Source organism: Microcaecilia unicolor, chromosome 2, assembly GCF_901765095.1.
Source record: "Microcaecilia unicolor chromosome 2, aMicUni1.1, whole genome shotgun sequence".
NCBI lineage: Eukaryota > Metazoa > Chordata > Amphibia > Gymnophiona > Siphonopidae > Microcaecilia > Microcaecilia unicolor.
In genome coordinates this window covers 537,925,057-537,938,465 of record NC_044032.1, presented here as the reverse complement: position 1 = coordinate 537,938,465, position 13,409 = coordinate 537,925,057, and the positions used below count along the sequence as shown (strand labels likewise).

At 45.1% G+C, this 13,409-nt stretch overlaps 1 protein-coding gene across 2 annotated transcripts in view; it reads right to left on the bottom strand.

Moving 5' to 3' along the window:
* The window catches only part of WDR19 (WD repeat domain 19), a 565,820-nt gene that overhangs the window by 371,368 nt on the left and 181,043 nt on the right, over nt 1–13,409 (bottom strand). For both annotated transcript variants that reach the window (XM_030191304.1, XM_030191303.1), the window contains exon 14: nt 3,002–3,124. In XM_030191304.1, the coding sequence (XP_030047164.1) occupies nt 3,002–3,124 (123 nt within the window). The remainder of the gene's footprint in view (nt 1–3,001; nt 3,125–13,409) is intronic.

Below are 13,409 nucleotides of genomic sequence, written 5' to 3'. Positions count from 1 at the left end.
TGTACTATGCCAACAAGCAGGGGGCACTGGATCTCGCCCTCTGTGTCAGGAAGCCGTCCAGATGTGGCTTTGGGCTCGCCGTCACGGCATGTTTCTCTAAGCCACTTATCTGGCAGGCATAAACAACAGTCTGGCCGACAGGTTGAGCAGGATAATGCAACCTCAAGAGTGGTCACTGAACATGGGCGTAGTCCGCAAGATCTTCCAAGCATGGGGCACCCTCTCGGTGGATCGTTTTGCCACTCAAATCAATCACAAGGTCCCTCAGTTCTGTTCCAGGCTTCAGGCCCACGACAGACTAGCGTCAGATGCTTTTTTCCTACATTGGTGGACAGGCCTTCTGTATGCGTATCCTCCCATACCTCTGGTGGGGAGGACTTTGCTGAAACTCAAGCAAGACTGCGAACCATGATCCTGATTGCACCCTTCTGGCCGTGTCAGATTTGGTTCCCTCTTCTTCTGGAGTTGTCCTCTGAAGAACCGTGGAGATTAGAGTGTTTTCCTACCCTCATCACCCAGAACGAGGGGTCACTTCTGCATTCCAACCTCCAGTCTCTGGCTCTCATGGCCTGGATGTTAAGAGCTTAGAATTTGCCTCCTTGGGTCTTTCAGAGGGCATCTCTTGAGTCTTGCTTGCTTCCAGGAAAGATTCCACGAAGAGGTCTTACTCTTTTAAATGGAGGAGGTTTGCCGTCTGGTGTGACAGCAAGGCCCTAGATGCTCTTTCTTGTCTTACACAGACCCTGCTTGAATACCTTCTGCACTTATCAGAGTCTGGTCTCAAGACCAACTCCGTAAGAGTTCATCTTAGTACAATTAGTGCTTATCATCGCCGTGTAGAGGGTAAGCCTATCTCTGGACAGCCTTTAGTTGTTCGCTTCATGAGAGGTTTGCTTTTGTCAAAGCACCTTATATCAAGTTTCATCATAACAGAGTAGTCCTCCGCACACACCATAAGTTCCTGCCGAAGGTGGTGTTGTAGTTCTATCTGAACCAGTCAACTGTCTTGCCAACTTTTTTCCCCGTCCTCATACCCGCCCTGGCGAAAGCAGTTTACATACCTTGGACTGCAAGAGAGCATTGGCCTTTTACGTGGAGCGGTCAAAGCCCTTCAGACAGTCCGCCCAGTTGTTTGTTTCTTTCGATCCCAACATGAGGGAAAATGCACAATCTCCAATTGGCTAGCAGATTGCATTTCCTTCACATATGCCCAAGCTGGGCTGACTCTAGAGGGCCATGTCACGGCTCATAATGTTAGATCCATGGCTGCGGCAGTGGCTCACTTAATAAGCCTCCACTGAAGAGATTTGCAAGTCTGGAACGTGGTCATCACACATTCTCATCTCACTACTGCCTTCAGCAGGACACCCGACGTGAGTCGGTTTGGGCAGTCGGTGCTGCAAAATCTGTTTGGGGTTTAGGATCCAACTCCACCCCCCCTAGACCCATTTTTGTTCTGTTCCAGAGTGCACTCTCATTTAGCTGTTTATGGTTTCAGGTCAATCTATGTTATATCCTCGCCGTTGCGAGGCCCAATTGACCAATGTTCATTGTTTTGAGTGAGCCTGGGTGCTAGGGATACCCCACATGTGAGAACAAGCAGCCTGCTTGTCCTTGGAGAAAGCAAAGATACTTACCTGTAGCAGGTATTCTCCGAGGACAGCAGGCTGATTGTTCTCACAAACCCACCCACCTCCCCTTTGGAGTTGTTATTTATTTCTCTATATGCTTTTGGATTTAACTGAGGAGAAGTGCTCACGCGACGGGCAGGAAATCAGTCTGTACATATGTGGTGCTAGATGGACGCGTTCCAGAAGACTCTGGCAAAACTCTTTAAATATTTTGCTTGCAAAATTACGATTTCTGGGCCGACGCATGTGAGAACAAGCAGCCTGCTTATCCTCTGAGAATGAGTGGTTCCCACCGCCTTAGGCATGTAACTTATAGAAAACTATATTTTATATAGTACTGTATAAAGTACAACATTTACATGTTAACATTTATGCCTGCCTTATACATGGCATAAGCAATAGTGCCTAAATGTTGGCACATAAATGCCAAATTTACACTCTACTCTATAATGGAATCTGGGTGTCCAGATTCTGTTACAGAATTCAATATCAGTGCCCTGCATTTTAGCGCCAAAATTTGGGCGACCTTAACAGAATTGCCCCCTAGGTAACTTGGTGCCAGCCTATGCTGTAATTTGAGATCATCTGCGCCTCTGAACTTAGCTAATGAAGAACAAACATATTCACCTACTCTAGGAAAACAAAATCTAAAAAACATTAAAGATCAGTTACAGAGTGATCAAGAGTGGCTTATAACCTAAGGGGGTCTCTAATAAGCTGTGATAAAACAGTGCACTTTCTGCTGTTTGACTGCATGAAAATTTACCATGGGATTTACTAACCTTTAATCGTTGGTTCTAACCTTTAGTACTACCTTTGACATTTATGTAAGTGTTGGAGAAGTTTTTATTTTCACTTCTAACATTTTTGTCATTTCACAGTGATTGAAATGGCCAGCCACTCTTGCACCAAAGCAATGGACTGAATATAGATCTGACCATGCAAGGTGTTCAACTTATTCTGTGACTCATACTTTGCATGTTTTCTGGTGGACTAATAATGGTGCTGTGTTGAAGTTTTTGTATTTTAAGCCAGCTCACTTATGATATGCTTACTGATACAGGACTCGAAGATGTCAAACATTTTAAAGCAGACTACCAGGGAGTTTTTTTTGAGTTGCATGGGGGGTCCAGTAACACCCTCTCTTGAGCCCTCCCTCTACCACCACCCCCTGCAGGGAGGATGAGCAGTGTTTTTCAAATAGCCCATCTACTCAAGTGTTTTCAGACTTTCATTCTTCTCAGACATATGTGTGCTTCACAAGATGCTCCTGCTATGTCACTTGGATTGCATATATCTAGAAAGTCTCATAATGTTCACTTAGAAACCTCATGTTCAGTAACTAATTGAAATTAATATAAAACACTTACATCTGTTCCATAAATGAGAAAATCACTAGTTAAAGCATGGCACAAAATTCGACATTTATCATCCAGTCCTGGGAAAAGTCGAGTCTCCCGTTCTTCCTGAGCGTCCATACCTTCATTTTCTATCTACAGCAGAAAGAATAAATGAAATAATGTTATACATTAATGCAGTGGCGTAGCTACAGGAGGCCTTGGGCCTCCCCCCCCCCCCAACATAGTGGCCAACCAGGCGGTTTTTTGCTTCCTCAGGCTTCCTGCTCCCTGTCCCTGCATTAGGCAGTTGAGCTCTCCCTCCTTTCCTTTGGGTCCGACCGGATACATCTCTCCTCCCTGTTTCCAGCACTGAGCCGCAGTGCGGGCTGTGTGCTAAAGGCAGATGCTTCCGGCTTTCCCGGTCAGTTCGCTGCTTCATCCCGCCTTTTCAACTTCCTGTGAGAGGGACGAAGCAGCAAGACGGATCGGGACAGATGGAAGCAGCTGTCTTCAGTGCTGCCCGTGGCATGGCTCTCTGCTCAAAGAGGTTTGATTGAGAACAGGAGCAAGATGTCAAAAAGCTGAAGCCACGGAGGTTAATCTCACTTTTCTTTCCTACGTGCAGCCGTCATATCGATTCCCCATTCTTCATCCACGTTCTTGTTGGTACCATTTTTATTTGATCCCACTTATATTTTCAAACATACCGGCTTCTGCAGCATATGGATGTACACAGAGGAAGTATAATGACAGAATAACTTTTCATAGGTAGAGTAGTAAGTTGCTATAAATTGTAGTCAATGTGTCATTTGGAGGGTCTGATTAGGCACACCCTAGAACATGTATTCATGCAGAGATTTTTTTCTCCTGGTAAAGGGCCACTAAAACAGATATTATGTTATGAGAATCAGGTGCTCAACATTCAGAGAGTTTCTATCTATTTATGTATTTTACTTATTTACAAATGCACTCGATCTGCAGCCCCTCCTTACTTCTCAACCCTCATCTCCCCTTATGTTCCTACCCTTAACCTCCGCTCTCAAGACAAATCCCTCCTTTCAGTACCCTTCTCCACCACCGCCAAACTCCAGGCTCTGCCCTTTCTGCCTCGCCTCACCCCATGCGTGGAACAAACTCCCCGAGCCCATATGCCAGGCCCCCTCCCTGCCCATCTTCAAATCACTGCTTAAGGCCCACCTCTTCAATGTCACCTTCGGCACCTAACCACTACACCTCTACTCAGGAAATCTAGACTGCCCCAACTTGACATTTCGTTATTTAGATTGTAAGCTCCTTTGACCAGGGACCGTCCTTCTTTGTTAATTTGTACAGCGCTGCGTAACCCTAGTAGCGCTCTAGAAATGTTAAGTAGTAGTAGTAGTATTTATGAAATTTGTATCCCACATTAAACATAGTTTAGTTTTAAACCTAGGAGGATTTAAAATCTTTTTTTCCTGTGCTTGATCAAAAGAAAAAGATGGGTTGTGGGAACTTGCTCCTTTTGTGTTGTGGAATGCAGTGGTATATTATAAAAACACACTTAATATTGTTTATTAATATTTATAAGAGAGATAATGAATAATGAGGGCAGAGCAACCTTCATGCAGAAGTCCAGAGACTAAATGTGCCAACATTTTCCATTTCTGTGGTATATATTTATTTCTTCTTCAAGTCTGGTTGTAAAGGCATTCTTTGGGATTTTTTTGGTGGGGGAGGGGTTAATCTTTGTATGTAATCTTTGTATATAGATGAGTCCCTGGAATAATGATAGCTAAGGGAAAGCAGCAGAACAGTTTGAGCTGAATTACATTTATGCTCATACAAAGTTAATTATTTTCAGTGGAAATTAAATCTGTTGGCTGCCTGTTGTGTGAATATTCCATCGCTGTTTCATTATTGCTACCAAGTATTACATATTTAGGGCATATGCCTTCAACGTAGATTGTTTAAATTTGTTTATCTACACCTTACATGCAGATGGTATTACTTGTTAAACCCAAATACTAGTAAAAGTAACATAAATCATTTTGTTCCGTACTCTAAGACAGCAGATGTACAGATCAGCACAGGACCCAAACAGTCCAAATTCCAAAACAAGTACAGTCAGAAACAACATAGTTTATATATAATTGTTCAACCACCCTTAGGATTCACCTTTGGGATTAAAAAGCAAAACCATGTACATGTAAGAACTGGATAAATAAATTAAAACAAAGTTTAAAGCAAATGCCCTTAATATGTAATACTTGATGCAATAGTCACATAGCAAGCAGCCTGAGTGAACAGATTTATTTACTACTGAACATAATTAACTTTGTATGAACATGGCGGCTGATAGTGTTCTGAACTGGACAATGTTGGCACGTTTAGACTGATATTGGACAAAACTTCTGCATTAAAGAAGCCCTTCTCTAATTATTCAATATCTTTCTATGAAAAAGTAGTAATAAAAAAGACAAGTGCATTTTTATAATATACCACTGCAATTCAAAAAAAGGAGCAAGTTCCCATATGCCATCATTTTCGTTTGATGTAGGCACAAGGAAAAATAAATTTTTAAATGCTCCCAAGTTTCAACTTAATTCATGTTTAATGTGGGATATAAATGTCACAAATAAGTAAATAAATAGAAATTCTGAATGTTGAGCACCTGATTCTTATAACGTTATCTGTTATTGATGTCAGAAGGAAGATTGGAAATGTTTGTAGTACTTGTATTGTACTCTTGTTGCAGTGTTATGTCTGTACTTTCTGAATTTTATGATAATAAACAGATTTAAACATAACATGTTATCTGTTTTAATGGTCCTTTACCAGGAGAAAAAACTCTCTGCACGAATATAACACATGCTAGGGCATCCCTTTAACCAGCCCCTCCAAATAACTCACTGATTACGATTTAAAACAAATTCCTCTGTGTACATCTGTATTTATTTATTTAGATTTTGCTCACATCTTTTTCAGTAGTAGCACAAGATGAGTTACATTCAAGTACACTGGATATATCTCTGTCCCAGGAGGGCTCACAATCTAAGTTTGTACCTGAGGCAATGGAGGGTTAAGTGGCTTGCCCAAGATCACAAGGAGCAGCAGCGGGATTTGAACCGGCCACCTCTGGATTGCAAGACTGGTGCTCTAACCACTAAGCCACTCCTCCACTCTGTATGCTGCACAAATATAAGGGAGATTAAATAAAAATGTCACCACAAAGAACATGGATGCAGCAGCACATAGGTTCGCTCGCTTTGTTTTGAGTGTACGGCGATGACGATGCAAGGAAGGAGAAACAGACTCACCCTTTTACCTTCCCAACTCCATCCATCCACCTCCCCTCCGACCCTGGGTGCCCTCCTGGCACATAGCTCAAGGCAGCCTGGTGGTCTATTGGCTTCTTTGGGGCAGGAAAGATCCCCACTCTTTCCTGCCCAGTACTGTGGTGCTGATCCACTCCTCTTTCGCCACTGGAAGTCTCGGCAGCCACGTTAAAAGAACAGAGAGGAGAAGATCAACACTGCGGCAGCAGGCAGGAAAGAGCAGGAATCCTTCTTGTCCTGAAGAAGCCACTAGACCACCAGGGTACCTCAAGATATGTGCCTAGAGGGCACCCTGTGCTTGGGGGAGGGAAGGCACTTCCCCGGGGATCCCACAGGATCTAGGTCCATCCCCACTGGATTCATATGGGTCAGGATCCATCCCACTATTCCCATTCCCGTGCAGCTCTCTACAGAGCATATGATTTCTTAGTGTTTCCTTTTCTAATTTTTGGTCCTTTGTACTGTAATTGGTGAAAATTTGTCTGTGTTCTGTGAGTGACTTAAGTACAAGATTTTAAAATGTTGGTGTTTCCAAAGTTTCCATAAGTGTGAATGTGGTTTATATTGATGCAGAACAGACTATTTACTTAGAAATCCATCATAAAGCTCATTGTAAGGCATTATTTGGTATACTCCTAAACACTAGTCACACCTGTATGCCTAGTGCCCACCCATGTCAACTCTGCCCCTCCCCCCAAAAATGTCAAGTCTGGCTACGCCCCTGCATCAATGTGTTTGAATAAAGTTCAGGAATTACACACTCTCAACCTTATAAAACCATACCTTGAAACTGTATCAGTTTTTCATAGTGTAGTACTGGATGCCCAAATCTGGAACTAAATGTGGAAGATGTAGCAGTAGGTACCAATTTATTCTTAGTATTTGCAGAGAACATTATGCAACATATAAATCAACCATGAGGCATATTTTCAAAGCACTTAGCCTTCCAAAGTTCCATAGGGGGGAGGGGTCTCTCTCTCTTTTTATATATATATATATATATATATATGTATATTCATTGTGGCTATCCTGAAAACCTAACTAGCAAGGGCTACTCCAGGACTGGACTTGGGAAACATTGGTCTAGGACCTCAAAGAGTTTAGAGCGAGGTTCTTCCTCATTCTCTAATTTGAAAGGTATGGCCTGGGCCAACTCACATACAAAACCTGGAAAGATTATATTTTCTGGAAAAGATTTACATCTTTCAGGTGGCAGCAAAGGGTCCGACAGAATGCTATAGGACTCCTCAGCTGAGAGGTCCTGTGGATCTTGTTCTGACCCCCAGGAGAGATCAGAGTCTGGCTCTTCAAAGTACTCCTCTTGGGAGGTATGCGGAAGATTTTGTTGACTAGAGCGTTGGCTCTGTATGGAACAGTGTCGAGGCAGATATGTCTGTGAAACAGGAGAGAGCCAATTTCGATTCATGTGTTGGTCGGGTTCGTGCTGCCCCCAACGGACGATGCTGAGCCAGAGTGCAGGATCTCTCCCATGTCTGCCACTCTGATGTATCTTCGGCTGAGACAAGGCTGGTGCAAGCACCCTGTAAACTTGATTAGACTGTGTACACAATAATCCTGACAGCTCTTCTTTCAGCACAGCCCAGATCTCCTCCTGCAAAGAAGACATCAGTACCGGCTAGGAAACCGGTGTGAAAGCAAACTAAGATATTGCCTGTCTAGGTGTGGGAGACCTTGAGGACAAGTACATCTCTCTCTGAGTTGTAATTAACTGAACGAAAGAACATAAGAGTAGCCATACTGGGTCAGACCAATAGTCCATCTAGACCAGTATCCTGTTTTCCAAACAGTGGCCAAGCAAGGTCACAAGTAGCTGGCAGAAACCCAATTAGAAGCAACATTCCATGCTACTAATCCCGGGGAAAAGCACATAATTTCAATGGCAGACTATGGGCCTTTCCTCCAGGAATGTGTCCAAATCTTTTTTAAACCCAAATACACTAACCGCTGTTACCACATCCTCCGGCAATGAGTTCCAAAGCGTAAATATTCGTTGAGAGAAAAAATATTTCCTCCTATTTGTTTTAAAAATATTTCCATGTAACTTCCTTCAATGTCCCCTAGTCTTTGTACTTTTGAAATGAGCAAAATATCGATTTACTTCTACTCGTTCTACACCACTCAGGATTTTGTAGACCTCAAACATATCTCCCCTCATCCATCTCTTTTCCAAGCTGAAGCGCTCTAACCTCTTTAGCCTTTCCTCATACAAGAGGAATTCCATCCCCTTTATCATTTTGGTCGCTCTTCTTTGAACCTTTTCTAATTCTGCTATATCTTTTTTAAGATACGGCAACCAGAACTGAATGCAATACTCAAGGTGGAGTCGCACCATGGAGCGATGTAAAGGCAGTATAGTATTTTCGGTCTTATTCACCATCCCTTTCCTAATAATTCCTAGCATCCTATTTGCTTTTTTGGCTGCTGCTGCACATTGAGCAGAACATTTCAGCATATGCAATAAATAAAATAATAAGCTCAGAGAAGGAACACTGACAATAAATCTACCTGAGATAGCCACAGAGCCAGAGCCTACCTGAGATAGCAAGAGCCAAAAAGGGAGTAGCGACCTGATCTCCTTTATGGAGTGCAAAAAACCACCCCAAAACTTCTCCCATGCTAGATACTCCTGATCCTGAACTACTAAAAACAGTCTAATCAGCCTAATCCCAGAAAATTCTCCAGCGCATACCAGCATTCCAGTAGCTCACCCAAACTCACTAAAAGCAGAGCCAAAATAAGAGAGGACTGGAGAATGGTACTGCAACACACTACTCACGCACAGAAAAGCGGAAAAAGTAAGATAAGTGTATACTTGCAGTTTCCCATACATAAAGAGGAACATAATCAAAAGGGACGCCCAAGTTTTCCTGAGGACGTCCTCGCAAAACATCCCGATGGAGGGGCAGAAAAACCCATATTATCGAAAAAGATGGACGTCCATCTTTCGTTTCGATAATACGGTCGGGGATGCCCAAATCCTGAAATTTAGGTCGTCCTTAGAGATGGTCGCCCCTAGACTTGGTCGTTTCTGATTTTCGGCGATAATGGAAACCAAGGACGCCCATCTCAGAAACAACCAAATGCAAGCCCTTTGGGTCGTGGGCGGAGCCAGCATTCGTAGTGCACTGGTCCCCCTGACATACCAGGACACCAACCGGGCACCCTAGGGGCACTGCAGTGGGCTTCAGAAATTGCTCCCAGGTACATAGCTCCCTTACCTTGTGTGCTGAGCCCCCCCAAATCCCCCCCCCCACAAAACCCACTACCCACAACTATAAACCACTACCATAGACCTTACGGGTGAAGGGGGGCACCTACATGTGGGTACAGTGAGTTTTGGAGGGCTCCCATTTACCAGCACAAGTGTAACAGGTAGGGGGGATGGGCCTGGGTCCACCTGCCTGAAGTCCACTGCACCCACTAACAACTGCTCCAGGGACCTGCATACTGCTGTGATGGAGCTGGGTATGACATTTGAGGCTGGCATACAGGTTGGCAAAAAAAAGTTTTTAAAGTTCTTTTTTTTTGGTGGGAGGGGGTTAGTGACCACTGGGGGAGTCAGGGGAGGTCATCCCCGATTCCCTCCGGTGGTCATCTGGGCAGTTGGGGCACTTTTTGGGGACTTGTTCGTGAAAAAAAGTGTCGAAAAAAAGCGGCCCAAATTCTCGCTTCTGCCGCCCTTCTTTTTTCCATTATTGGATGAGCGCGCCCATCTCTCCTCGGCCGATAAACACGCCCCAGTCCCGCCTTCACCACGCCTCTGACACGCCCCCGTCAACTTTGTTCGTTCCCGCGACAGACTGCAGTTGGAGGCGCCCAAAATCGGCTTTCGATTATACCGATTTGGGTGCCCACGGGAGAAAGGTGCCCATCTCCCGATATGGGTCAAAATATGGGCGTCTTTCTCTTTCGAAAAGAAGCCTGATAGTCACCTCAGGGATCACTTATGGCAATGGTTCCCAAACCTGGTCCTAGAGTTTTGGAGGGCTCCCATTTACCACCACAAGTGTAACAGGTAGTGGGGGATGGGCCTGGGTCCGCCTGCCTGAAGTGCACTGCACCCACTAAAACTGCTCCAGGGACCTGCATACTGCTGTGATGGACCTGAGTATGACATTTGAGGCTGGCATAGAGGCTGGCAAAAAATATTTTTAAAGAATTTTTTTGAGGGTGGGAGGGGGTTAGTGACCACTGGGGGAGTGAAGGGAGGTCATCCCTGATTCCCTCCGGTGGTCATCTGGTTAGTTCGGGTGCCTTTTTGTGCCTTGGTCGTAAAAAAAACAGGACCAGGTAAAGTTGTCCAAGTGATTGTCAGGGACGCCCTTTTTTTTCCATTATGGGTCGATGACGTCCATGTGTTAGGCACGCCCAAGTCCCACCTTTGCTATGCCTCTGACATGCCCCCGTTATGCCTTTAACATGCCCCCGTGAACTTTGGTCATCCCGGCGACGGAAAGCAGTTGGGGACGCCCAAAATCGGCTTTCGATTATATCGATTTGGGCGACCCTGTGAGAAGGACACCCGTCTTCCGATTTATGTCGAAAGATGGGCATCCTTCTCTTTCGAAAATGAGCCTGAAAGTCTTCCAAAGTAAGGGCAAGAGGTTGTGTTGGGTGGGGGGAAGGGACCACGTGTAATCCACGGGACACTGCAAGGTTTGTAATCCACGAGATTCCATAATTTCCTGGATATCTCAGCTTGACAATCCTCTTACAAAGAGAAACCAGGTTAGTCACTTATGCCTTCTCCCCCTTCTGGCTCAGGTGTCCGGTTTCTACTCCAATGGGCACACTCAGCTCAGACCTAGGTGACCGCCAAGGGCGGCAGCTAAGTCGCTAGATTTTCACTGGGAGCTCCTCTATCCACCCCTTACTAGTTTCTGTCCACTGCTCGTGACAGCAGCTCCTCAAGCTGCTCGAGTCTGTCAGTGCTCTACAAAGTCCATCCTAAATTCCAGGGCAATAGCCGCTCTCAGTCTGGAGGGAAAACCCCCTTCAGCCTTCTTTCTTTCCCCTTCCTCTTATGGGGAGAAGGGCGCTTGTGTGTCTCCCCCACTCCTCGGGTCCTTTTATCTTAGTATTATCAAGTCCACCATTGCTCACAAACTCAGGTTAAACAGTTCTTTATCTTTCCTTTCTAGTCCTCAAGCACAGTCCTTGGTATACACCATGCAACTGGTTCAGTTTCAACCCTTTCTTCACTTCCTCCTCTTACAGCCTGGGGAAATTAAAGGGTCCCACCCATTCTTTGTCAGCTCCAACACCTGACAACCTCCCACTTGACCCAAGTTGAAACCTTTATTTACGGTTAGAGTGCTGCCATAGCCACTTCCTCCCTCCTTTCATCAAGTCAGAGAACCAAGCCGCCATGAGCCCTTTCAACTGCTCACCTTTGTCTCAAGCCAGAGCAGAAATGTCCATGGGCTCTCCCTCTGGGATCTCCTTTCTCTCCTGCCTGCCAGTCCATGGGCTCCTCTACAGAGCCCTCTTCCAACTGTTTTGCACCCTCCTGATCAATCCCTCCCAGATCCTCCTCCTTTCCCTTAGAATTCTGGGATTGGTAGTGTGGGTAACACTTTCTGGCCCTACCCTGTGTCTCCCTCAAGGGCTGCTGGGACTTGTAGTCTTTTGATTCCAATGACCTCACTGGGGAAGGAAACCAGCTGCTCTCTTGGACCGGCCTGGATCTTTTGGTCCTGGACCTTCTGGCTCTGTACTCCTGTGGGGTTTTAGGGTACAAAAGGTACTTTCCCCTTCCTGCTCCCCCGGGTTCCCAATCCACGCTCTCTGACTAATCACACATGATCTGACCATGTATTCCTGCCTAGCAGGTAAATCTTCTGCTCAACTGATAACCAGATTAACATCAGGTCCAAAAACCAGCTTCAGACTGCCACTTCTTCAAACATCTAGAGTACCTCAACCCCAAATATTCCCACACTTCAAAACTAGGTTTTTATTTTATGCTGAAAAGAAGCTTAGCTTAACCTAACCAATGGAACTAGTTGAGGACCATGTGTTGTTTATTCAGTTCAGACCTGCATGGTAGACCATTACCACCAACTGCTGGAGACAGAGAAAATACTGAATGTTCTGAGGCTACATGGTGCCCATAATGGGTGAATCACACTGAACTACTTTGTTTCTCTGTCTCCATTATCTGGTCTACGGACATAACTCACAGGTTCTGGACTGATCTAGTATGAATGCTAAGGAAGGAGAAATTAGACCTTACCTGCTAATTTGCTTTCCTTTAATCCCTCCGGACTGGCCCAGGATTGGACTGATGGGTTGTGCACGCCTTCCAGCATGTGGAGACTGAGAAAAAAACTCTGACTCTAGAGAGCCAATAAGAGCCCTGGTCATCTGACCCTAGCCTCAGTATTTGATTAACAAAGCAGAAAGAAGAAGAGAAAACTGTACCCCCTGTGCCCCGAGGAATTTCAGCAGCCAGAAGTACTATTGAAAACATGCTTAAACAACAGCTCACCGACAACTCTCACCAGAGCAGCGGTATGGCCTATAAGTAAACAAACATAGGCAAAGTATGTACAGATTACTGCATATAATTAACTGATAACGCATTTCTTTATGTAATAACTTGCAAAACAGCTCTGTAGACAAGAGAACATCTGCACACAGGAACTTTGAACATAGACAGAAAGATAGTCCACGGGAGGGGCCTGGGCCGGTCCGGAGGGATTAAAGGAAATCAAATTAGCAGGTAAGGTCTAATTTCTCCTTCCTTAGCATCCCTCCGGCCCGGCCCAGGATTGGACTGATGGGACGTAACAAAGCAGTAATCCTATGGGAGGGACCCCAGCAAACCCACTGTGAGTACTCGCGATGCAAAGACCGCCTCCTGCCGACACTGAGCATCAAGTCTGTAATGCTTGGAAAAGGAATGGAGAGATGCCCAAGTCGCCGCCTTACAAATCTCCGCTGGAGGCACCAAGAAACACTCGGCCCACGACGCTGCCTGCCCTAGTGTAGAATGAGCTTTCACGGCCTCTGGAACCACTTTGCCAGCCAAGAGGTAAACTGAAGCTATCATTTCCTTGATGCACCTAGACAACGTGGGCTTAGAAGCTGACAAACCCTTG